The following is a 23,775-nucleotide window of genomic DNA, read 5'->3' as shown; positions in this document are numbered from 1 at the left end:
GGCTGTGGTGTTTGCCTGGCCATTGGCAGAAGAGTTTTATGTTTTTTGCTGGGATGCGTCTTGGGCCTGCTGCTGTAGAGACACAAGCATATCCTCCCTCCCAAGTAATGAATGGGAAAGGGCCCATAATTTCTTTGGATTCAGGGTCTTTGATCAACACAGGTGGCTTTTCTTTTTATTGGGCTGCCAATTAAATATAAAATGCCTGATGACTGGGGGAGTTGTTGAAAAAGTTGAGCACATCAAGGGCCTTGGCCTCCAATGGGAGATACTATGTGGACTCCCTGTCTCTGTTGATCAAGGATCCTTTGGATGGAAGAGTGGGCCCTCTGGACTATGGACTGTCCTGTGGCAGAGTGTGGTATGGCTGTGACATGTTTTGTAGCCCACTGGTCAGAAAACGGTTGGAATCAGTGGGAGGTATAAGCAGGACCATGATCAGTTTTAATTTCCTGTGGAACAGGGAAGGTGGAAAAGGCTAAAAAGGAACGTTTTATAGCATCTTTTGATTTTTCAGCAGCATGGGCAGGGGCAGAAAGCGCAGCGTTGTCGGTGTGGATTGAGACGGGGATGTATTTTAGTCTCCCAAAAGGGGCTTGGTGTGTGATGTGAGATTGCCCGATCCCGAGAGTCTTTAGTCCTCTTGGATTGAGTGCAGCTCTGACAGAAGCAAAGGCACGTTGCTGACAATTTGGGCAGGTGGCTGCCATGAATCTTGCCTGATCTTGGGTAATTTTAAAGATGCTGAGCGGTGCAGGAATGTTTTGATGGTAGAAGTGGTGGCGGATCCTAGCCTGGTCAGAAAGATTCCGTAGGGAGGTTTGGAGAAGCATTGCTGAGGCATCTGCTCTAGCATTGCCTACTATAAATGCAGGAAGGGTGGTATGAGACCTTGTGTGCATGATATAGTGTGGGTGTTGTCTGTGGGACAGAAGAGAAATGAAAGGGGAAAGCAAATGCTCTAGTTGGGGTTAGAAATGTCTTTGAAAATGGAATTTTCGGCCCGCTGCACTAGGTCATAGACATGTGCCGAATCAGTGATCAAAGGAAGAGGTTCTTTGAAAGTGGAGAAGGTCCTAAGGACTGCAGTCAATTCAGCAATTTGGGCAGGGTGAGGATCCCCTGGCTTGGCTTTTGTCTCTTGAGCAATGCGGGCCCAGGGCAGTGCAGAGCAGGGTGGGAAGCAGAGCCCGGAGCCTTTGGAGGCTGCAAGCCTTAAACATCAGCCCCTGCAGCAGCCCAGATGCAGGTGCCACAGTTGCCAAGGCTGTCAAGGCCTTGAGAGCGGGCAGGTGGATTTTGCATCCCTGTGGGCTGATGGCGGCTCTGGAGCCAGGAGTGGCTGTGGCTGCAGCAGGAAGGGTGGCTGAAAGTTTCCTGCCTTGCTTTGGTGGCATGGCTGCAGGGGCCAGTGCAGTGAGAGCCCCCTCTGTGCTGGTGCCAGCTCAGCTCTTGGGGACGCGGCTGTGCCCCAGCCCAGGAGCAGCAGCAGTGGCCAGCGGCAGCAGTGGTGTCAGTGGGACCCCCTGTGCACAGGGAGCCCCAGCCGCGGGGTGGCCGTGGCAGCAGCCCCAGGGAGCTCCAGCCCCGGGATCCCGGAGCAAGTGGAAATCCCAACTGTGCAAACGCTGCCTGTGCCTCTTGGGTTTTCTTTGGTTGAGGGGATTTCGAGGTACGTTAGAAGTCTCTTTTTCTCTAACTTAGCTGTCGAAGGAAGAGTTGAGAAGTATGTGCTTCACTCTCTTAAGGTTGATTTTTATATTTTGTCTAAAACATTTTTTTGCTGGCCTGCTGAGGTTTGTTCAGCAGGTCAGCTTAAGGTACTCTTTTTGCCTCTTGGGTTGGTGTTATCTTTTATATTAAAACCTGACTATACTATGTTTACAAGAATGTTTTAATAGCTATTACTTAAGTTAGATAGTGACTTTCTACTTGAAACCAATATGTGAATGGTAATATCGTCTTTCATATGGATGCTAGCGAGAAGAAAGAGGAAGGACTGGGTACACCCAAATTTTTCTATCTATGTAGATAATACCAAACTCTTTCGTACAAGGTTCAAAACCTCTGTCTACAGTGCTCTAAATGTTTTCCGTTCACTTTGTGATTACTATTACTAGACTATCTAAATTGTTGTGACTTTTAATTCTTGACATAAAGGTGGTCACATGCTTTATGGGTTAAATTCAAAGGCCCAGGGGTCTTTGGCTACATGCCAGGGTCTCTGAACCCCCTGCCAGGGATTTAAAGCCCCCTGGCTGGGGCTGGAATCATTTAGGATGGTCAGGGGGAGGTCCGGGGTTCTGACAGTGCCCAAAGGAATGAGAAAGAGAAGTGAAGTTTTATAAAGAATCATTATTTATTTGCTGAACATCGGCAAACACGAGGATTTACAGAACACATTTCATTACAACAATCCTCATAACAACAACAACAACAATCTACTGCACATATTTCCATGGGATCCTATGGAGTAACAATCTTCAAAACATATTTACAAAGAACTACTAACCTAAGAACATATTTACAAAAATATCCTAACTTTTCAAACATATATACACCGCCGTAATATCTACAGCCATCATCTGCATCAGTCCTGGAAGGAAGAAAGAAGCAAAGCTGGAGTCAGCTGCCAGCACTGGGCCCAGCTGGGCCCCAGGAGCTGGGACAGGGCTGGCAGGGCTGGTGTGGCCCCAGGCAAGTGCAGGGCAGGCCAGGGCTGGTGCTTGTGGCAGCACAATCCAGGCCCCCTGCGGGCAGCGTGTCCCTGAGCGGGGCCATCCAGCCCAGCCCCAGCCTGGCGCCAGGGCAGCCACTGTGTCTGTGGGCAGGGCATGGGGAGCATCTGCCTGTCTTACTTGTGGGGCTCCATCTTCATCCAAGGACCATGGGCTCCTCCTCATCCTTCTCATCCACTTCCATCGCCTCGATGTCATCCTCCTCATCAACTTCCATCTCCTCAACCTGGTCTTCCACGTCCACCTCCATCATCTCTTCCTCATTCAGCACCATGTCCACTTCCATCGCCACCACAGTGTCTCTGTTAGTCTGCAAGAGACAGCACAATGTCACAGTGGGGTTCCTGTCCCACACCATCCATTCCCACATGGCTGCAGCCTGCTCAAGCAGGCTGCCTCCTCCCTGGAATGGCACAGTACCTCCACTGGCGCAGCAGTGCTCATCCTGCTGGGATTGGTGCTCCAGAGCAGGCAGCAGGAAAAGGCCAGGCAGCAGCAGCAACAGCTGAGTGCTGACGGGCAGAGCGCAGAGCGAGCGCCAACTGAGCGCTGGCAGCAGGCAGAGTGTCTGCTGTGGTGGTTTCCAGGTGCTGGACGTTCCACCTGGAACACTGTGGGAGCTGTGATGTCACAGAAGTTTCAGGGCCGCTCCACACTGGGAGGTGGGCATGGTGGAATGATGAAATCCTTGAATGGTTTGGCCTGGAAGGGACCCTAAGGATCATCTGGTTGCAAGCTGAGCAGCCTCCCAGCACAGCAGGTTGCTGCGGCCCCTGTCCAAGCTGGCCTTGGATGTTGGCGGGCATGGGGTATGCACAGCCTCTCTGCGCTGGTCCCTGTGTCAGGGACAAGCACCCTGACAGGAAAGAACTTCTTGCCATCATGGAATGGATTCCAGCTCTTGCAGTTTCATCCCATTCCCCCTTGTTCTGTGACTTCACTTGCTGACAAAGAGTCCTCTCCCACTTCCCTGTGGGTCAGGCTGTTCCTGCAGGGTCACACATGTGGCTGAAGCTGCAGCCAGGAGAGAGAGAAGCCAAGCTGGCAGAGAGAGGAAATGGGGAAAGTGACATGAGAGATGAGAGGAGAAGGAAAAAGTAGAGACATGCAAGGCATTGGGTTGGGTGGGCTGTGGCATTCCTGCCTTTTATTAGAGGCCAGGTTCTCTGGTGCACTCAATGACTGTGTGATTGCGGCGTGTCCACAGTGAGCCCGTGTGAGCGAGCTGCACTCCCAGAGGCCGGAGCACACTTGCTTCAAGTGCTGATGAATGAGGCCAGAGATGGGTCTTTGTGTGGAACTCCAAACGCTGTGCATTGCCATGAAGAGGGTCCAGGGCCAGAGAGAAAATGAGGCTGGGGTCTGAGGGTTTCATTCGGGGGGGAGAAGGGGTGAAGCCAGGACCAGCAGGGGAGAAGAGAGAGGAGAACATTCTCTGGAGAGTAGATATAAGGAAAAAATGGCAGTTGAAGTGGGTGATAGCAACAAAACCTGCGGATTGCAAGAGGCTGCAAGTGGCCATGGGTGAGAGCCTTGCATTCAGAGGGGTTTCTCTGTTTCACCTTGGTCCCCTTTGCCCTAAGGTATTACAGTTGCAATGAGAGGCCCCTGGGCCTCCACAAGTGCCCCCTTTTTGTTTTCAAGAATGAAGGCTTCTGCCATGGACTTTTGCAAGCGTTGAGCAAAACTGGATAGAATAACCAAGACAATGAATACAAGAAACAAAGCCCACAAAACAGTCTTGACTAAATCACAGAATCACAGAAACATGAGTTTGGAAGAGACCCCTAAGATCATCAAGTCCAACCTATGCCCTAACATCTCAACTAGACTATAGCACCAAGTGGCATGTCCAGTCTTTTTTTAAACACATCCAGTGATGGTGATTCCACCACCTCCCTGGGAAGACAGTTCCAGTGCTTTATTATTCTTTCAGTGAAAATTTTTTTCCTAATATCTAACCTATACCTTCCCTGACGTAGCTTGAGACTGTGTCCCCTTGTTCTGTCAGTTGCTGCCCGGTGGAAGAGACCGACCCCCACCTGTCTACAACCTCCCTTCAGGAAGTTGTAGAGAGCAATAAGGTCACCTCTAAGCCTCCTCTTCTCCAGGCTAAACAACCCCAGCTCCCTCAAATGTTCCTCGTAGGGCTTGTTTTCCAAGCCCCTCACCAGCCTCGTTGCTCTCCTCTGGACACGCTCAAGTATCTCAATATCCTTCCTAAATTGAGGGGCCCAGAACTGGACACAGTACTCAAGATGTGGCCTCACCAGTGCCGAGTACAGGGGGAGAATGACCTCCCTGCTCCTGCTGCTCACACAAGTCCTAATGCAGGCCAGGATGCCGTTGGCCTTCTTGGCCACCAAGGCACATTGCTGGCTCATATCCAATCGGCTGTCAACCAGCACCCCCAGGTCCCTTTCTGCCTGAACACTATCCAGCCACACCGTCCCCAGCCTGTAACGCTGTAGGGGATTTTTGTGGCCAAAATGCAGAACACGGCACTTAGACTTATTAGACTTCATATTGTTGGACGTAAAGATGAAAGCCAGCCTTTCATGCCCCAGTCTTTCAACAGTCCAGTGAGCCAGTCGTTGTTGCCTTTTGTCTGGATCTTATTGATTTGATCTGTGAGCAGCTGGCCGCTCTGGTATACTGAGTCCCTGTGTGAGAAGAGGTTGACATGTGTGGCCATGGGCAAGAAATTGTGGCTTGGCTGTGGAACCACCCATGCGAAGGCATGCGGCATAGTTAGGAGCATCCAGCTTCCTGCTGCAGTGGCAAGAAAGGACAGCATCCTTTGACTTTAGCTAATTTACTAGTGGGTGGAGGCTTGGGTGGCCTGAAAGTAAAGAGATAGGGAGATTGCAATGTGAAACTGAAATTCTGGTCCCACTAAACTTTCTCTTCTGTAAGGCAAGGGTTTGAAGTCAGCTTATTAGAAGAATCAAATATCAAGGCTAGAATACAGTTTTTCCAATTGTTAAGCGGGATATCGCAGTTAGTGGTGTCTGAGCTCTCTTGGTGTTGGTGTGTGTGGTCCACACTGCTTAGGAGATCTTCTTCTGTCCTTCTTCTTCTTTTGCAGGCTGCTGCTGTCTCTCTTAGGCTTTTGTTCTGTTTTTCTGATGGTGGCTGTGGTGTTTGCCTGGCCATTGGCAGAAGAGTTTTATGTTTTTTGCTGGGATGCGTCTTGGGCCTGCTGCTGTAGAGACACAAGCATATCCTCCCTCCCAAGTAATGAATGGGAAAGGGCCCATAATTTGTTTGGATTCAGGGTCTTTGATCAAGACAGGTGGCTTTTCTTTTTATTGGGCTGCCAATTAAATATAAAATGCCTGATGACTGGGGGAGTTGTTCAAAAAGTTGAGCACATCAAGGGCCTTGGCCAGGCTCTCAATGGGAGATAATATGTGGACTCCCTGTCTCTGTTGATCAAGGATCCTTTGGATGGAAGAGTGGGCCCTCTGGACGATGGACTGTCCTGTGGCAGAGTGTGGTATGGCTGTGACATGTTTTGTAGCCCACTGGTCAGAAAATGGTTGGAATCAGTGGGAGGTATAAGCAGGACCATGATCAGTTTTAATTTCCTGTGGAACAGGGAAGGTGGAAAAGGCTAAAAAGGAACGTTTTATAGCATCTTTTGATTTTTCAGCAGCATGGGCAGGGGCAGAAATCGCAGCGTTGTCGGTGTGGATTGAGACGGGGATGTATTTTAGTCTCCCAAAAGGGGCTTGGTGTGTGATGTGAGATTGCCCGATCTGGAGAGTCTTTAGTCCTCTTGGATTGAGTGCAGCTCTGACAGAAGCAAAGGCACGTTGCTGACAATTTGGGCAGGTGGCTGCCATGAATCTTGCCTGATCTTGGGTAATTTTAAAGATGCTGAGCGGTGCAGGAATGTTTTGATGGTAGAAGTGGTGGCGGATCCTAGCCTGGTCAGAAAGATTCCGTAGGGAGGTTTGGAGAAGCATTGCTGAGGCATCTGCTCTAGCATTGCCTACTATAAATGCAGGAAGGGTGGTATGAGACCTTGTGTGCATGATATAGTGTGGGTGTTGTCTGTGGGACAGAAGAGAAATGAAAGGGGAAAGCAAATGCTCTAGTTGGGGTTAGAAATGTCTTTGAAAATGGAATTTTCGGCCCGCTGCACTAGGTCATAGACATGTGCCGAATCAGTGATCAAAGGAAGAGGTTCTTTGAAAGTGGAGAAGGTCCTAAGGACTGCAGTCAATTCAGCAATTTGGGCAGGGTGAGGATCCCCTGGCTTGGCTTTTGTCTCTTGAGCAATGCGGGCCCAGGGCAGTGCAGAGCAGGGTGGGAAGCAGAGCCCGGAGCCTTTGGAGGCTGCAAGCCTTAAACATCAGCCCCTGCAGCAGCCCAGATGCAGGTGCCACAGTTGCCAAGGCTGTCAAGGCCTTGAGAGCGGGCAGGTGGATTTTGCATCCCTGTGGGCTGATGGCGGCTCTGGAGCCAGGAGTGGCTGTGGCTGCAGCAGGAAGGGTGGCTGAAAGTTTCCTGCCTTGCTTTGGTGGCATGGCTGCAGGGGCCAGTGCAGTGAGAGCCCCCTCTGTGCTGGTGAGAGCTCAGCTCTTGGGGACGCGGCTGTGCCCCAGCCCAGGAGCAGCAGCAGTGGCCAGCGGCAGCAGTGGTGTCAGTGGGACCCCCTGTGCACAGGGAGCCCCAGCCGCGGGGTGGCCGTGGCAGCAGCCCCAGGGAGCTCCAGCCCCGGGATCCCGGAGCAAGTGGAAATCCCAACTGTGCAAACGCTGCCTGTGCCTCTTGGGTTTTCTTTGGTTGAGGGGATTTCGAGGTACGTTAGAAGTCTCTTTTTCTCTAACTTAGCTGTCGAAGGAAGAGTTGAGAAGTATGTGCTTCACTCTCTTAAGGTTGATTTTTACATTTTGTCTAAAACATTTTTTTGCTGGCCTGCTGAGGTTTGTTCAGCAGGTCAGCTTAAGGTACTCTTTTTGCCTCTTGGGTTGGTGTTATCTTTTATATTAAAACCTGACTATACTATGTTTACAAGAATGTTTTAATAGCTATTACTTAAGTTAGATAGTGACTTTCTACTTGAAACCAATATGTGAATGGTAATATCGTCTTTCATATGGATGCTAGCGAGAAGAAAGAGGAAGGACTGGGTACACCCAAATTTTTCTATCTATGTAGATAATACCAAACTCTTTCGTACAAGGTTCAAAACCTCTGTCTACAGTGCTCTAAATGTTTTCCGTTCACTTTGTGATTACTATTACTAGACTATCTAAATTGTTGTGACTTTTAATTCTTGACATAAAGGTGGTAACATGCTTTATGGGTTAAATTCAAAGGCCCAGGGGTCTTTGGCTACATGCCAGGGTCTCTGAACCCCCTGCCAGGGATTTAAAGCCCCCTGGCTGGGGCTGGAATCATTTAGGATGGTCAGGGGGAGGTCCGGGGTTCTGACAGTGCCCAAAGGAATGAGAAAGAGAAGTGAAGTTTTATAAAGAATCATTATTTATTTGCTGAACATCGGCAAACACGAGGATTTACAGAACACATTTCATTACAACAATCCACATAACAACAACAACAACAATCTACTGTACATATTTCCATGGGATCCTATGGAGTAACAATCTTCAAAACATATTTACAAAGAACTACTAACCTAAGAACATATTTACAAAAATATCCTAACTTTTCAAACATATATACACCGCCGTAATATCTACAGCCATCATCTGCATCAGTCCTGGAAGGAAGAAAGAAGCAAAGCTGGAGTCAGCTGCCAGCACTGGGCCCAGCTGGGCCCCAGGAGCTGGGACAGGGCTGGCAGGGCTGGTGTGGCCCCAGGCAAGTGCAGGGCAGGCCAGGGCTGGTGCTTGTGGCAGCACAATCCAGGCCCCCTGCGGGCAGCGTGTCCCTGAGCGGGGCCATCCAGCCCAGCCCCAGCCTGGCGCCAGGGCAGCCACTGTGTCTGTGGGCAGGGCATGGGGAGCATCTGCCTGTCTTACTTGTGGGGCTCCATCTTCATCCAAGGACCATGGGCTCCTCCTCATCCTTCTCATCCACTTCCATCGCCTCGATGTCATCCTCCTCATCAACTTCCATCTCCTCAACCTGGTCTTCCACGTCCACCTCCATCATCTCTTCCTCATTCAGCACCATGTCCACTTCCATCGCCACCACAGTGTCTCTGTTAGTCTGCAAGAGACAGCACAATCTCACAGTGGGGTTCCTGTCCCACACCATCCATTCCCACATGGCTGCAGCCTGCTCAAGCAGGCTGCCTCCTCCCTGGAATGGCACAGTACCTCCACTGGCGCAGCAGTGCTCATCCTGCTGGGATTGGTGCTCCAGAGCAGGCAGCAGGAAAAGGCCAGGCAGCAGCAGCAACAGCTGAGTGCTGACGGGCAGAGCGCAGAGCGAGCGCCAACTGAGCGCTGGCAGCAGGCAGAGTGTCTGCTGTGGTGGTTTCCAGGTGCTGGACGTTCCACCTGGAACGCTGTGGGAGCTGTGATGTCACAGAAGTTTCAGGGCCGCTCCACACTGGGAGATGGGCATGGTGGAATGATGAAATCCTTGAATGGTTTGGCTAGAAAGGGACCCTAAGGATCATCTGGTTGCAAGCTGAGCAGCCTCCCAGCACAGCAGGTTGCTGCGGCCCCTGTCCAAGCTGGCCTTGGATGTTGGTGGGCATGGGGTATGCACAGCCTCTCTGCGCTGGTCCCTGTGTCAGGGACAAGCACCCTGAGAGGAAAGAAGTTCTTGCCATCATGGAATGGATTCCAGCTCTTGCAGTTTCATCCCATTCCCCCTTGTTCTGTGACTTCAGTTGCTGACAAAGAGTCCTCTCCCACTTCCCTGTGGGTCAGGCTGTTCCTGCAGTGTCACACATGTGGCTGAAGCTGCAGCCAGGAGAGAGAGAAGCCAAGCTGGCAGAGAGAGGAAATGGGGAAAGTGACATGAGAGATGAGAGGAGAAGGAAAAAGTAGAGACATGCAAGGCATTGGGTTGGGTGGGCTGTGGCATTCATGCCTTTTATTAGAGGCCAGGTTCTCTCGTGCACTCAATGACTGTGTGATTGCGGCGTGTCCACAGTGAGCCCATGTGAGCGAGCTGCACTCCCAGAGGCCGGAGCACACTTGCTTCAAGTGCTGATGAATGAGGCCAGAGATGGGTCTTTGTGTGGAACTCCAAACGCTGTGCATTGCCATGAAGAGGGTCCAGGGCCAGAGAGAAAATGAGGCTGGGGTCTGAAGGTTTCATTCGGGGGGGAGAAGGGGTGAAGCCAGGACCAGCAGGGGAGAAGAGAGAGGAGAACATTGTCTGGAGAGTAGATATAAGGAAAAAATGGCAGTTGAAGTGGGTGATAGCAACAAAACCTGCGGATTGCAAGAGGCTGCAAGTGGCCATGGGTGAGAGCCTTGCATTCAGAGGGGTTTCTCTGTTTCACCTTGGTCCCCTTTGCCCTAAGGTATTACAGTTGCAATGAGAGGCCCCTGGGCCTCCACAAGTGCCCCCTTTTTGTTTTCAAGAATGAAGGCTTCTGCCATGGACTTTTGCAAGCGTTGAGCAAAACTGGATAGAATAACCAAGACAATGAATACAAGAAACAAAGCCCACAAAACAGTCTTGACTAAATCACAGAATCACAGAAACATGAGTTTGGAAGAGACCCCTAAGATCATCAAGTCCAACCTATGCCCTAACATCTCAACTAGACTATAGCACCAAGTGGCATGTCCAGTCTTTTTTTAAACACATCCAGTGATGGTGATTCCACCACCTCCCTGGGAAGACAGTTCCAGTGCTTTATTATTCTTTCAGTGAAAATTTTTTTCCTAATATCTAACCTATACCTTCCCTGACGTAGCTTGAGACTGTGTCCCCTTGTTCTGTCAGTTGCTGCCCGGTGGAAGAGACCGACCCCCACCTGTCTACAACCTCCCTTCAGGAAGTTGTAGAGAGCAATAAGGTCACCTCTAAGCCTCCTCTTCTCCAGGCTAAACAACCCCAGCTCCCTCAAATGTTCCTCGTAGGGCTTGTTTTCCAAGCCCCTCACCAGCCTCGTTGCTCTCCTCTGGACACGCTCAAGTATCTCAATATCCTTCCTAAATTGAGGGGCCCAGAACTGGACACAGTACTCAAGATGTGGCCTCACCAGTGCCGAGTACAGGGGGAGAATGACCTCCCTGCTCCTGCTGCTCACACAAGTCCTAATGCAGGCCAGGATGCCGTTGGCCTTCTTGGCCACCAAGGCACATTGCTGGCTCATATCCAATCGGCTGTCAACCAGCACCCCCAGGTCCCTTTCTGCCTGAACACTATCCAGCCACACCGTCCCCAGCCTGTAACGCTGTAGGGGATTTTTGTGGCCAAAATGCAGAACACGGCACTTAGACTTATTAGACTTCATATTGTTGGACGTAAAGATGAAAGCCAGCCTTTCATGCCCCAGTCTTTCAACAGTCCAGTGAGCCAGTCGTTGTTGCCTTTTGTCTGGATCTTATTGATTTGATCTGTGAGCAGCTGGCCGCTCTGGTATACTGAGTCCCTATGTGAGAAGAGGTTGACATGCGTGGCCATGGGCAAGAAATTGTGGCTTGGCTGTGGAACCACCCATGCGAAGGCATGCGGCATAGTTAGGAGCATCCAGCTTCCTGCTGCAGTGGCAAGAAAGGACAGCATCCTTTGACTTTAGCTAATTTACTAGTGGGTGGAGGCTTGGGTGGCCTGAAAGTAAAGAGATAGGGAGATTGCAATGTGAAACTGAAATTCTGGTCCCACTAAACTTTCTCTTCTGTAAGGCAAGGGTTTGAAGTCAGCTTATTAGAAGAATCAAATATCAAGGCTAGAATACAGTTTTTCCAATTGTTAAGCGGTATATCGCAGTTAGTGGTGTCTGAGCTCTCTTGGTGTTGGTGTGTGCGGTCCACACTGCTTAGGAGATCTTCTTCTGTCCTTCTTCTTCTTCTTTTGCAGGCTGCTGCTGTCTCTCTTAGGCTTTTGTTCTGTTTTTCTGATGGTGGCTGTGGTGTTTGCCTGGCCATTGGCAGAAGAGTTTTATGTTTTTTGCTGGGATGCGTCTTGGGCCTGCTGCTGTAGAGACACAAGCATATCCTCCCTCCCAAGTAATGAATGGGAAAGGGCCCATAATTTCTTTGGATTCAGGGTCTTTGATCAACACAGGTGGCTTTTCTTTTTATTGGGCTGCCAATTAAATATAAAATGCCTGATGACTGGGGGAGTTGTTGAAAAAGTTGAGCACATCAAGGGCCTTGGCCTCCAATGGGAGATACTATGTGGACTCCCTGTCTCTGTTGATCAAGGATCCTTTGGATGGAAGAGTGGGCCCTCTGGACTATGGACTGTCCTGTGGCAGAGTGTGGTATGGCTGTGACATGTTTTGTAGCCCACTGGTCAGAAAATGGTTGGAATCAGTGGGAGGTATAAGCAGGACCATGATCAGTTTTAATTTCCTGTGGAACAGGGAAGGTGGAAAAGGCTAAAAAGTAACGTTTTATAGCATCTTTTGATTTTTCAGCAGCATGGGCAGGGGCAGAAAGCGCAGCGTTGTCGGTGTGGATTGAGACGGGGATGTATTTTAGTCTCCCAAAAGGGGCTTGGTGTGTGATGTGAGATTGCCCGATCTGGAGAGTCTTTAGTCCTCTTGGATTGAGTGCAGCTCTGACAGAAGCAAAGGCACGTTGCTGACAATTTGGGCAGGTGGCTGCCATGAATCTTGCCTGATCTTGGGTAATTTTAAAGATGCTGAGCGGTGCAGGAATGTTTTGATGGTAGAAGTGGTGGCGGATCCTAGCCTGGTCAGAAAGATTCCGTAGGGAGGTTTGGAGAAGCATTGCTGAGGCATCTGCTCTAGCATTGCCTACTATAAATGCAGGAAGGGTGGTATGAGACCTTGTGTGCATGATATAGTGTGGGTGTTGTCTGTGGGACAGAAGAGAAATGAAAGGGGAAAGCAAATGCTCTAGTTGGGGTTAGAAATGTCTTTGAAAATGGAATTTTCGGCCCGCTGCACTAGGTCATAGACATGTGCCGAATCAGTGATCAAAGGAAGAGGTTCTTTGAAAGTGGAGAAGGTCCTAAGGACTGCAGTCAATTCAGCAATTTGGGCAGGGTGAGGATCCCCTGGCTTGGCTTTTGTCTCTTGAGCAATGCGGGCCCAGGGCAGTGCAGAGCAGGGTGGGAAGCAGAGCCCGGAGCCTTTGGAGGCTGCAAGCCTTAAACATCAGCCCCTGCAGCAGCCCAGATGCAGGTGCCACAGTTGCCAAGGCTGTCAAGGCCTTGAGAGCGGGCAGGTGGATTTTGCATCCCTGTGGGCTGATGGCGGCTCTGGAGCCAGGAGTGGCTGTGGCTGCAGCAGGAAGGGTGGCTGAAAGTTTCCTGCCTTGCTTTGGTGGCATGGCTGCAGGGGCCAGTGCAGCGAGAGCCCCCTCTGTGCTGGTGAGAGCTCAGCTCTTGGGGACGCGGCTGTGCCCCAGCCCAGGAGCAGCAGCAGTGGCCAGCGGCAGCAGTGGTGTCAGTGGGACCCCCTGTGCACAGGGAGCCCCAGCCGCGGGGTGGCCGTGGCAGCAGCCCCAGGGAGCTCCAGCCCCGGGATCCCGGAGCAAGTGGAAATCCCAACTGTGCAAACGCTGCCTGTGCCTCTTGGGTTTTCTTTGGTTGAGGGGATTTCGAGGTACGTTAGAAGTCTCTTTTTCTCTAACTTAGCTGTCGAAGGAAGAGTTGAGAAGTATGTGCTTCACTCTCTTAAGGTTGATTTTTACATTTTGTCTAAAACATTTTTTTGCTGGCCTGCTGAGGTTTGTTCAGCAGGTCAGCTTAAGGTACTCTTTTTGCCTCTTGGGTTGGTGTTATCTTTTATATTAAAACCTGACTATACTATGTTTACAAGAATGTTTTAATAGCTATTACTTAAGTTAGATAGTGACTTTCTACTTGAAACCAATATGTGAATGGTAATATCGTCTTTCATATGGATGCTAGCGAGAAGAAAGAGGAAGGACTGGGTACACCCAAATTTTTCTATCTATGTAGATAATACCAAACTCTTTCGTACAAGGTTCCAAACCTCTGTCTACAGTGCTCTAAATGTTTTCCGTTCACTTTGTGATTACTATTACTAGACTATCTAAATTGTTGTGACTTTTAATTCTTGACATAAAGGTGGTAACATGCTTTATGGGTTAAATTCAAAGGCCCAGGGTTCTTTGGCTACATGCCAGGGTCTCTGAACCCCCTGCCAGGGATTTAAAGCCCCCTGGCTGGGGCTGGAATCATTTAGGATGGTCAGGGGGAGGTCCGGGGTTCTGACAGTGCCCAAAGGAATGAGAAAGAGAAGTGAAGTTTTATAAAGAATCATTATTTATTTGCTGAACATCGGCAAACACGAGGATTTACAGAACACATTTCATTACAACAATCCTCATAACAACAACAACAACAATCTACTGCACATATTTCCATGGGATCCTATGGAGTAACAATCTTCAAAACATATTTACAAAGAACTACTAACCTAAGAACGTATTTACAAAAATATCCTAACTTTTCAAACATATATACACCGCCGTAATATCTACAGCCATCATCTGCATCAGTCCTGGAAGGAAGAAAGAAGCAAAGCTGGAGTCAGCTGCCAGCACTGGGCCCAGCTGGGCCCCAGGAGCTGGGACAGGGCTGGCAGGGCTGGTGTGGCCCCAGGCAAGTGCAGGGCAGGCCAGGGCTGGTGCTTGTGGCAGCACAATCCAGGCCCCCTGCGGGCAGCGTGTCCCTGAGCGGGGCCATCCAGCCCAGCCCCAGCCTGGCGCCAGGGCAGCCACTGTGTCTGTGGGCAGGGCATGGGGAGCATCTGCCTGTCTTACTTGTGGGGCTCCATCTTCATCCAAGGACCATGGGCTCCTCCTCATCCTTCTCATCCACTTCCATCGCCTCGATGTCATCCTCCTCATCAACTTCCATCTCCTCAACCTGGTCTTCCACGTCCACCTCCATCATCTCTTCCTCATTCAGCACCATGTCCACTTCCATCGCCACCACAGTGTCTCTGTTAGTCTGCAAGAGACAGCACAATCTCACAGTGGGGTTCCTGTCCCACACCATCCATTCCCACATGGCTGCAGCCTGCTCAAGCAGGCTGCCTCCTCCCTGGAATGGCACAGTACCTCCACTGGCGCAGCAGTGCTCATCCTGCTGGGGTTGGTGCTCCAGAGCAGGCAGCAGGAAAAGGCCAGGCAGCAGCAGCAACAGCTGAGTGCTGACGGGCAGAGCGCAGAGCGAGCGCCAACTGAGCGCTGGCAGCAGGCAGAGTGTCTGCTGTGGTGGTTTCCAGGTGCTGGACGTTCCACCTGGAACACTGTGGGAGCTGTGATGTCACAGAAGTTTCAGGGCCGCTCCACACTGGGAGATGGGCATGGTGGAATGATGAAATCCTTGAATGGTTTGGCCTGGAAGGGACCCTAAAGATCATCTGGTTGCAAGCTGAGCAGCCTCCCAGCACAGCAGGTTGCTGCGGCCCCTGTCCAAGCTGGCCTTGGATGTTGGTGGGCATGGGGTATGCACAGCCTCTCTGCGCTGGTCCCTGTGTCAGGGACAAGCACCCTGAGAGGAAAGAAGTTCTTGCCATCATGGAATGGATTCCAGCTCTTGCAGTTTCATCCCATTCCCCCTTGTTCTGTGACTTCAGTTGCTGACAAAGAGTCCTCTCCCACTTCCCTGTGGGTCAGGCTGTTCCTGCAGGGTCACACATGTGGCTGAAGCTGCAGCCAGGAGAGAGAGAAGCCAAGCTGGCAGAGAGAGGAAATGGGGAAAGTGACATGAGAGATGAGAGGAGAAGGAAAAAGTAGAGACATGCAAGGCATTGGGTTGGGTGGGCTGTGGCATTCCTGCCTTTTATTAGAGGCCAGGTTCTCTGGTGCACTCAATGACTGTGTGATTGCGGCGTGTCCACAGTGAGCCCGTGTGAGCGAGCTGCACTCCCAGAGGCCGGAGCACACTTGCTTCAAGTGCTGATGAATGAGGCCAGAGATGGGTCTTTGTGTGGAACTCCAAACGCTGTGCATTGCCATGAAGAGTGTTGTCCTGGGTTGACTATATGATGCTTTTATCCCCAATCGTCTTGTTCTGTTTATACTGAATAATATGTTTTAAACCTTTAAGACTCTCTTCCAGACAGTGAGGACGGGAGGGAAGAAGCGCACAGTTTGTTTTCAGACTGCTCTCACTCCTCCACATTCCTGCTCCTGGACTGTGTTGTCTGCGGATGGACAGACAGCCGGACAGAGCTCCTTTTTTCCCTTTTTCTTTTTTTTAGTTAGTTTTAGCTGGCTGAGGCAAAGAAGTTCTCCAGATTGTGATTTTTTTCCTGTTTTCTTGGACCTGTTCAAGCCTGCTCTGCACTGAACACCCAGAAGAGCACCGGCAGCTCCACCTGTAGCCCCTGGCCAGGCCTAGGCCGCGGCGTTTCCAGCACCAGAGACTGATCAGAGACTGAGTGAGCCAAGCTGCAACCAAGAGAGAGGACTGTTCTGAGTTTGCTTTCCTTGGATCAGTGAGAAGTTTTATTGTTTAATATTGTTTGGTTTCTATTGTTTAATAAACAGGTTTCTTTCCACTTTTCTCCAAAGAAATATTTTCTCCTGAACCGGTTGGAGGGTGGAGGGGCAATTGGATCTGCTTTTGTAGAGAAGCCCCTTTGGGAGTTATCTCCCAAACTTGCCCTAAACCAAGACAAATACAGCTAGTGGCGCCCAACGCGTGGCTTGAGAAAGTGGAAAAAAACCCTTTATTGATTGTAGGTTTGTTGTGCTTGGTGTGTAGTAGGTTAAAGTACCCAGTAGCCATGTTATTTGAATTTGTAATGTCTCTTGGGGAGGCCTTTATGTGGCTCTGGTCTCTAGACCTTTTTGAGGTTTCAATACCTTTCTGGTCACTAGGATTATTGTCCCTATCACGTAGTTTTTGCGGTAAAGGGGCATGGATTAGATTAGCTATTGTGTTAGCCTTGGTGATAATGATTTATAAGGCGTTTACAAAAATACTGGCGTCTGTTTACGATATGTATGGTTTATGGTTTCTTCGTCTTACCCTGCATCCCAGTTCTAGCAGTATGTTTTGGGAATTTATTAGTAATTGCACCCAGCTGGTTAGAGGAGGAGCAAGGAATGAGGCTTTCCAGCCTTTCCTTTCCTTCTTCTCCTTTGAATCTGTTATGTCACTTTTGGAGAATGTTCAGTTTCCCCTGAATATTAAAGAGACCATCTTTCTGGCATTTAATCTAGTAGGCTTCCTCTATATGGTCTGCAGCTTCTCTAGAATGAGGGCTGAGATGTCTAGAAGAGCTGATGAGAACCCTGACCCAGAAGTAGACCCACGTGTGGAGAATCCTGAGTGGGGTGGAGAATGGGAAAATATGAGCCAAATCCTGAAAGAATTCTCTGACCCTATAGTCTGGGACTTTCCCCATGAACAAATTCAGAACCCAGCTGAGGTGGGGAAATATCTGAAAGAGAAGTATCTCAATGATAGCCCTAAGGAGAAAAGGATCATTGCAGTGAGCTGGGCCCTAGCATATGCTTATCGTACACTGCTAGATACTCTAGGGCAGCAGACCGAGGAACGGGGGCAGGGAGATACATCAAGAGCTATCCCAATCGCTCAAGTTGCAACCAACACCCCAAGCTCAAAACCAGCAGCTAAACCACATAGTGAACCTAAGCCAGTGGTTAAACCAAACAATAAGCCTCAACCAATAGCTGTTGCTACTAGCACTAAAAGTAAGAAGTGCACAGACAAGACCGATCGACCAATAGATGATAATGATGATGATGCAAAAGAAAGACCCTCAACATTTCCTAACATAAAATCAGGAGTCAAAGCAACTAACACAAAATCAGAAGCCAATATTAAGTCCTTCTCCCTAAAAGACCTGCGTGGCCTAAGGAAGGATTACACCCGACGATCTGATAAATCCATAATTAGCTGGTTAGTCTGTCTTTAAAATGCTGCAAGCGAAGCTACAATTCTGAATAACACAGAAGCGAAGCATTTGAGATCCCTGTCACATGATCCTGTCATTGACCAAAGCATGATGAGGGGGGCTAACCCTCACAGCCTCTGGGTACAGGTCTTAAACAGTGTAGCACAAAGATACCTGTGTGCCGATGATCTCTACATGCAGCAAACACAGTAAAAAACCATAGAACAAAAGATTCAACGCTTGAAAAAAATAACAATAAGAGAAATTATATTCTCAGATGACATAACAACTAAAAATCCAGACTTAGTACCATGCACATCTGTGATGTGGCGAAAACTAGTACAACTTGAACCACATGAATATGCATCTGCTCTAGCTATCATAAAGCGAGATAACACGGATGAGACTGTGCTTGACATGGCAAAGAAACTCCGAGCTTATGCAGATGCTGTGCATAGCCCCACACATGCCAGAATCGCAGCGGTGGAAACACGTCTGCAGAGATTAGAAGATAAGATAAAAAAGAATCATAAGAAGCTTAGAAAAGAGATTAAAGAAAACCTTCTCCAAATCTCAGCAGTACAGATCAGAGGTTCTAGTACCCAACGCAGACGTTCCCCAGATGGAGAAAGAAAGTACACCCCACGAGCTGAGCTGTGGTTCTTTCTGCGTAATTGTAGAGAAAACATGAAGCTATAAGATGAAAAATCCACCGCTGCTCTGGCCCGAAAAGTACGTGAATTAAAAGAAGACAAAGCTCAGAGAAGAAGTTCCACCACAAGGAAAGCAGCTCCAGTTACCCATAGCCAAACTGCCAGGTATGATAATAATAATGACATGTCTAATCCCCTTGAAAAAACCTCTAAGACATATGCCCAAAGAAAGAAAGATAACCAAGCTTAGAGGAGCCCTGCCGCTAGCCAAGTAGAAGCTAAAAAAAATCTTGTTTTCTGGACAGTATAGATTCGTTGGCCTAGCACATCAGAACCACAAAAGTATAAAGCTTTAGTCAACACTGGTGCACAGTGTACCATAATTCCATCAAGACACGTAGGGACAGAATCCGTTTCTATCGCTGGTGTGACAGGGAGATCACAAGACTTCACTTTAGTAGAAGCTGATGTGAGCTTGACTGAGAATGAGTAGAAGAAACATCCTATTGTGACTGGCCCAAAAGCCCCATGTATCCTGGGCATAGATTATCTGTGAAGTAGGTATTTCAAAGACCCAAAAGGACTGAAGTAAGCATTTAAGATAGCAACTATAGTAACAGAGGGCGTCCAGCAATTGAATACCTTGCCTAGACTGTCTGAAAATCCATCTACAATAAAGCTTCTAAAGAGAAAAGAACAACAAGTACCAATTGCCACTTCCACAGTACATCATCGACAATATAAAACCACTCGAGATGCTGTAATTCCCATCCATAAGATGATGCGAGAGCTAGAGAGCCAAAGAATAGTCAACAAAACCCACTCACCCTTCAACAGCCCCATCTAGCCTGTGCATAAATCTAAAAGAGAATAGAGACTGACGGTTAACTACCGTGCATTAAATAAAGTGAGTCCACCACTGAGCGCTGCTGTACCAGACATATTAGAGCTCCAGTATGAGCTTGAGTCCAAAGCAGCGAAGTAGTATGCCACTATCAATATTGCCAATACATTTTTCTCCATTCCGCTGACAGCAGAATGCAAGCCTCAGTTTGCCTTCACCTAGAGAGGTGTGCAGTACACTTGAAACCGACTGCCCCAGGAGTAGAAGCACAGTCCTACCATCTGCCATAGACTGATCCAAAGTACACTAGAAAAAGGTAAAACTCCAGAACATCTGCAGTATATTGATGACATCATTATATAGGGGAAGACAGCAGCAGAAGTGTTTGAGAAAAGAGAGAAAATTATCCAAATTCTCCTGAAAGCCGGCTTTACCATCAAGAAGAGCAAAGTCAAAAGACCTGCTCAAGAAATCCAGTTTCTAAGAGTAAAGTAGCAAGACGAACAGCGTCAGATTCCCACTGATGTCATCAACAAGATAACAGCAATGTCTCCACCATCGAACAAGAAGGAAACACAAGCTTTCCTAAGTGCCATAGGTTTTTAGAAAATGCACATTCCTGAATATAGTCAAATCGTGAGCCCTCTCTATCTAGTCACCCATAAAAAGAACACTTTCCACTAGAGCCCTGAACAGCAACAAGCCTTCGTCCAAATTAAGCAAAAAATCGCTCATGCAGTAACCCTTAGCCCAGTCAAAACAAGACCAGATGTGAAAAATGTGCTCTATTCTACAGCCGGGAACCATGGTTTGTCCTAGAACTTGTAGCAGAAAGTGCCTGAAGAGACTCGAAGCCGACCACTGGGATTTTAGAGTCGAAACTACAGAAAGTCTGAAGCCAACTATACTCCAACAGAGAAAGAAATTTTAGCAACCTATAAAAGAGTCCAAACTGCCTCAGAAGTAATAAACACCGAAGCACAACTCCTCCTGGCACCCCGACTACCAGTACTGGGGTGGATGTTCAAAGCAAAAGTTCCCTCTACCCACCATGCCACCAGTGCTACATAAAATAAGTAGATTGCTCTCATAACACAGCGTGCCTGTATTAGAAAGCTGAATTGCCCTGAAATTCTAGAAATAATTACAAACTAGCCAGAAAGTAAAAACTTCAGTCTCACTGATAAAGAAGAACAAGAAATGACACATGCTGAAGAAGCTCCTCCATATAACCAACTGCCAGCGGAAGAAACACAATATGCTCTTTTTACTGATGGTTCCTGTCGCATGGTAGGAATGAATCGGAAGTGGAAAGCAGCCGTATGGAGCCCCACACGACAGGTTGCAGAGGCCACTGAAGGAGAAGATGGATCGAGCCAACTTGCTGAACTCAAAGCTGTTCAACTGGCCTTGGACATTGCTGAAAGAGAGAAGTGGCCAAAGCTCTACCTCTACACTGATTCATGGATGGTAGCCAACACTCTGTGGGGATGGCTGGAGAGGTGGAAAGAGGCTAATTGGCAGCGTAGAGGAAAACCAGTTTGGGCTGTTGAAGAGTGGAAAGACATCGCTACCAGGGTAGGGAGGCTACCTGTGAAGGTCCGCCATGTAGATGCCCATGTCCTCAAGAGTAGAGCTAATGAGGAGCACAAGAACAATGAGCAGGTAGACCAGGCTGCAAAGATAGGGGTGTCCAAGACAAACCTAGATTGGGAGCATAAGGGAGAGTTATTCCTAGCTCGATGGGCCCATGATGCCTCAGGTCATCAGGGTAGAGATGCCACCTATAAGTGGGCACGAGACCGAGGAGTGGATTTAACCATAGACAGTATTTCTCAAGTTATCCACAGCTGTGAGACGTGTGCTGCCGTCAAACAGGCCAAGCGGATGAAGCCCCTATGGTATGGTGGGCGGTGGTCCAAGTACAAGTATGGGGAGGCCTGGCAGATTGACTACATCACACTGCCCCACACACACCAAGGCAAGTGCTACGTGCTCACAATGGTAGAAGCCACCACAGGATGGTTGGAGACCTACCCTGTGCCTCATGCTACTGCCCAGAACACCATCCTGTGCCTGGAAAAGCAAGTCCTGTGGAGACATGGTACCCCTGAGAGGACTGAGTCAGACAACAGGACTCATTTCAAGAACAGCCTTATTAGCACCTGGGCCAGAGAACATGGCACTGAGTGGGTGTACCATAACCCCTACCATGCACCAGCTGCGGGAAAAGTGGAAAGGTACAATGGGCTGCTAAAAACCACCTTAAAAGCCTTAGGTGGGGGATCTTTCAAAAATTGGGAGCAGCATTTGGCAAAGGCCACCTGGTTAGTTAATACCCGAGGCTCTACTAACTGATTGGGCCCTGCCCAATCTGAGCCTTTGCATAGAGTAGATGGAGACAAAGTCCCAGTGGTACATGTCAGGGGTTTGTTAGGGAAGACAGTTTGGATCAATCCTACCTTGAGTACAGACAAACCCATTTGCGGAGTTGTTTTTGCTCAGGGACCAGGTTGCACATGGTGGATAATGCAAAAAGATGGAAGAACAGGATGTGTACCTCAGGGAGATCTGATTGTTGGGTGAGAACTATGTATAAATATCACTGTTTGCTGAATGTTACCACCATTGTCTGTGTATAGCTGTATATTAGATGTATAATATATGTGTTTGTAGAGTAAGAATATATATTAGTTTTAGTAGTAAGCCGATGATATGGGGATAAGGGGTGGAATGTCCTGGGTTGACTATATGATGCTTTTATCCCCAATCGTCTTGTTCTGTTTATACTGAATAATATGTTTTACACCTTTAAGACTCTCTTCCAGACAGTGAAGAGGGGAGGGAAGAAGCGCACAGTTTGTTTTCAGACTGCTCTCACTCCTCCACATTCCTGCTCCTGGACTGTGTTTTCTGCGGATGGACAGACAGCCGGACAGAGCTCCTTTTTCCCTATTTTCTTGCTTTTAGTTAGTTTTACCTAGCTGAAGCAAAGAAGTTCCCTGGACTGTGATTTTTTCCTTTTTTCTTGGACCTGTTCAAGCCTGCTCTGCACTGAACACCCAGAAGAGCACCAGCAGCTCCACCTGTAGCCCCCCTGTCTGGGCCTGGGCAGCAGCATTTCCAGCACCAGAGAGACTGATCAAAGACTGAGTGAGCCGAGCTGCAACCCAGGGAGGTGGCCGTTCTGAGTTTGCTTGTTTTTTTGGATCAGTGAAAAGTTTTGTTGTTTAATATTGTTTGGGTTCTATTGTTTAATAAACAGGTTTCTTTCCACTTTTTCTCCAAGGAGATATTTTCTCCCAAACTGGTTGGAGGGTGGAGGGGCAATTGAATCTGCTTTTGTAGAGAAGCCCCTTTGGGGGTTATCTCCCAAATTTTCCCTAAACCAGGACAAAGTCCAAGGGACAAATTTGTGCCAATGAACTTCACACCTTGAACTAGGAGGATCTGTGCTCAGCAGAGTCTGGGGACAGAGAGGGTTTCCAAAGGAAATCTTGGTCCATGTGGGGCTGAGGCTCCCTCCAGGCTGGCTCCAGCCCCTCAGGGTGCCCACAGCCCAGTGCCCCCTCCTTAGCCCTGGGGCTGCCCAGGGAAGAGCCATGGCTGAAGCTCTGCAGGAGCACACAGGCTCAGCCCTGCTCCAACATGGGATTCATGGGCCAGGGCACGCTGGGCTTTGCCCCTACAGCTCCCAAGTGTGTCCAGAGAAACTGCAAGGAGAGGCTCACCTCTGTCAGTGGGACCCCTCTGTGCACAGGGACCCCCACTCCTGGGGAGGCTGTGCCAGGGACCTCCAGCCCTGGGAACCTGGAGCAAGTGGAAAGCACAACTTGTCAAAATGCTGCCTGTGCCTGAAGCAAATGCAAGGAGAACTGAGATGTGAAAAATAAAATTTGTTTATTACAGAAGAACAGAAGCAAAAATACAGAAGATATTTACATTCTAAGAATGTTTGTAACAACAACAATTGATAGAACATATATAGAGAAAAACCTACCTAGCAAAACTATGTGAAATGTATTTACAGAAGTCCAAAATAGCCCTAAAATCTATATTCTAAAAAACAACAACAAAGTGTAAAACATATATACAAAAGGGTGGTGCCTCTGTCGGTGATGTCCATCGCACCTGGAAGAAAAGCAAATGGCACGGTCACTCCAGTCAGGCACAGAGGGCTCTTGCATGTGCCCCCAGGCTGGCACATGCTTACCCAGCAGCAGGACTCTGCTACCAGAACTGAGCCTGGCTGGGTCTGGCATGGAGCTTGTGTGGAGCAAAGCAGGCACAGGACGGGCTGTGGATGGCCACCAGAATCCAGTGCCCTGGCTACAATGTCCCTGAGCAGGGAGCACCCAGCCCAGCCCCAGCCTGGCAGCAGGAGACCCACTCTGCCTGTCCTGCTGCTGGCATTGCTCTTCATGCCAAGATCATGGCCGCTTCCTCACCTTCTTAATCAATATCCATGTCCTCAATGGACTCTTCCATATCCACATCCATCTCTTCGTCCTCATGCACATCCACGTCCATCTCTTCTTCATCATCCTCATCCACATC

At 48.9% G+C, this 23,775-nt stretch overlaps 1 protein-coding gene and 1 long non-coding RNA gene across 2 annotated transcripts; one reads left to right on the top strand and one right to left on the bottom strand.

The window, feature by feature from the left end:
* Positions 1-15,624: 15,624 nt before the first annotated feature.
* Positions 15,625-22,659, top strand: LOC135292832 (uncharacterized). Its single transcript, XM_064406904.1, has 2 exons — positions 15,625-16,293; positions 18,299-22,659. Exon 2 carries the CDS (start codon positions 20,419-20,421, stop codon positions 21,574-21,576), a length of 1,158 nt encoding a protein of 385 aa, XP_064262974.1. The 5' UTR covers positions 15,625-16,293; positions 18,299-20,418; the 3' UTR covers positions 21,577-22,659.
* A 440-nt stretch (positions 22,660-23,099) lies between these two features.
* LOC135292800 (uncharacterized) lies at positions 23,100-23,762 on the bottom strand. Its single transcript, XR_010354965.1, has 2 exons — positions 23,667-23,762; positions 23,100-23,349 (listed from the first exon to the last, which is right to left on the bottom strand). It is a non-coding gene; the product is annotated as an uncharacterized LOC135292800 (long non-coding RNA).
* Between the last annotated feature and the right edge of the window lie 13 nt (positions 23,763-23,775).

Source organism: Passer domesticus, unplaced genomic scaffold, assembly GCF_036417665.1.
Source record: "Passer domesticus isolate bPasDom1 unplaced genomic scaffold, bPasDom1.hap1 HAP1_SCAFFOLD_51, whole genome shotgun sequence".
Classification (NCBI taxonomy): Eukaryota; Metazoa; Chordata; class Aves; order Passeriformes; family Passeridae; genus Passer; species Passer domesticus.
Note: the sequence above shows the minus strand (reverse complement) of the source record. Positions and strands in the feature narration are given on the sequence as shown.

Bases quoted from the DNA above. Each gene is read 5' to 3' on its own strand.
- LOC135292832 (XM_064406904.1), top strand. From the start codon at position 20,419: ATGACACATGCTGAAGAAGCTCCTCCATATAACCAACTGCCAGCGGAA.